Consider the following 851-nt stretch of genomic DNA (forward strand, 5'->3'; position numbering starts at 1 on the left):
TAGTTTTTTAATAGTTTCCACTTAATAAAATATACTTGTTTTAATTTGTAGTCAAATCTTAATGCTTAAGCTAATAAGTAATAAGCATTGACCAATACCAAAATAGAATAATATAGTATTAGACTATTAGTATATATGGTAAAGTGAATTAAAAAGTCATATATAAGTAAAAGTTTGGACGTATGAGCTTACAGCTTCAAGCCAGTGCCTTAGAGCCAATTTTTGCGCCTTATCATCTTTGCATAAACCCTTTCCCACCTACCAAAAATGGAGCATAAATTTATATTATTCATAACTACATTAACAAAAGAGAAATTATGTCGGAAGAGAATGAAAACTTTGAATTCTTTTCTGTGGTCCCAGTCAAATATATAATTGGGATTTTATAGAAAAATTCCGGACCCACATTTTTTAAAAATAAAATAAATAATATATTCTCTTAATAATTTTTTTAATTATATTTTAAGTTTCTAAACATTGAAAAATTTTTATTTATTTATCGTCATAAAAATAGAAAAAAATAAATAAATAATTGTTTATCTTAAATATGATGATAATTTAAAATATATAAAAATTCCTCATGAAAAAAGAAAGATATTATTATAGTCATGTGACAAATTTATTCAAAGATTCTTAGGGGTTATAATATATACCTTAGCAGCCATGGTCCTAGCCCTTGCCCATTTTGAAACAGCTGTTTCCGATTTATCAGAGTCAAAGTGTGAGATTGAGCATCGATTCAGAGCAGCAAAGTCCAAAGCTTTCCACCTACAATTTTTTTAAACAAAGTAATATTAATAATATGTTCTATATTCTTCATTAAATAGTAGTAATTAATCATGGTTCTATAT

General features: G+C 25.6%; 1 protein-coding gene across 1 annotated transcript in view; it reads right to left on the reverse strand.

Moving 5' to 3' along the window:
- Positions 1-851, reverse strand: part of LOC107614913 (IQ domain-containing protein IQM4-like) — a 5,798-nt gene that overhangs the window by 2,603 nt on the left and 2,344 nt on the right. Inside the window, exons 3-4 of the mRNA XM_021111731.1 lie at positions 654-768; positions 193-258 (exon numbers count right to left, since the gene is read on the reverse strand). Coding sequence (XP_020967390.1) covers positions 193-258; positions 654-768 — 181 coding nt within the window. The remainder of the gene's footprint in view (positions 1-192; positions 259-653; positions 769-851) is intronic.

This window comes from Arachis ipaensis, chromosome B09 (assembly GCF_000816755.2).
Source record: "Arachis ipaensis cultivar K30076 chromosome B09, Araip1.1, whole genome shotgun sequence".
Lineage (NCBI taxonomy): Eukaryota > Viridiplantae > Streptophyta > Magnoliopsida > Fabales > Fabaceae > Arachis > Arachis ipaensis.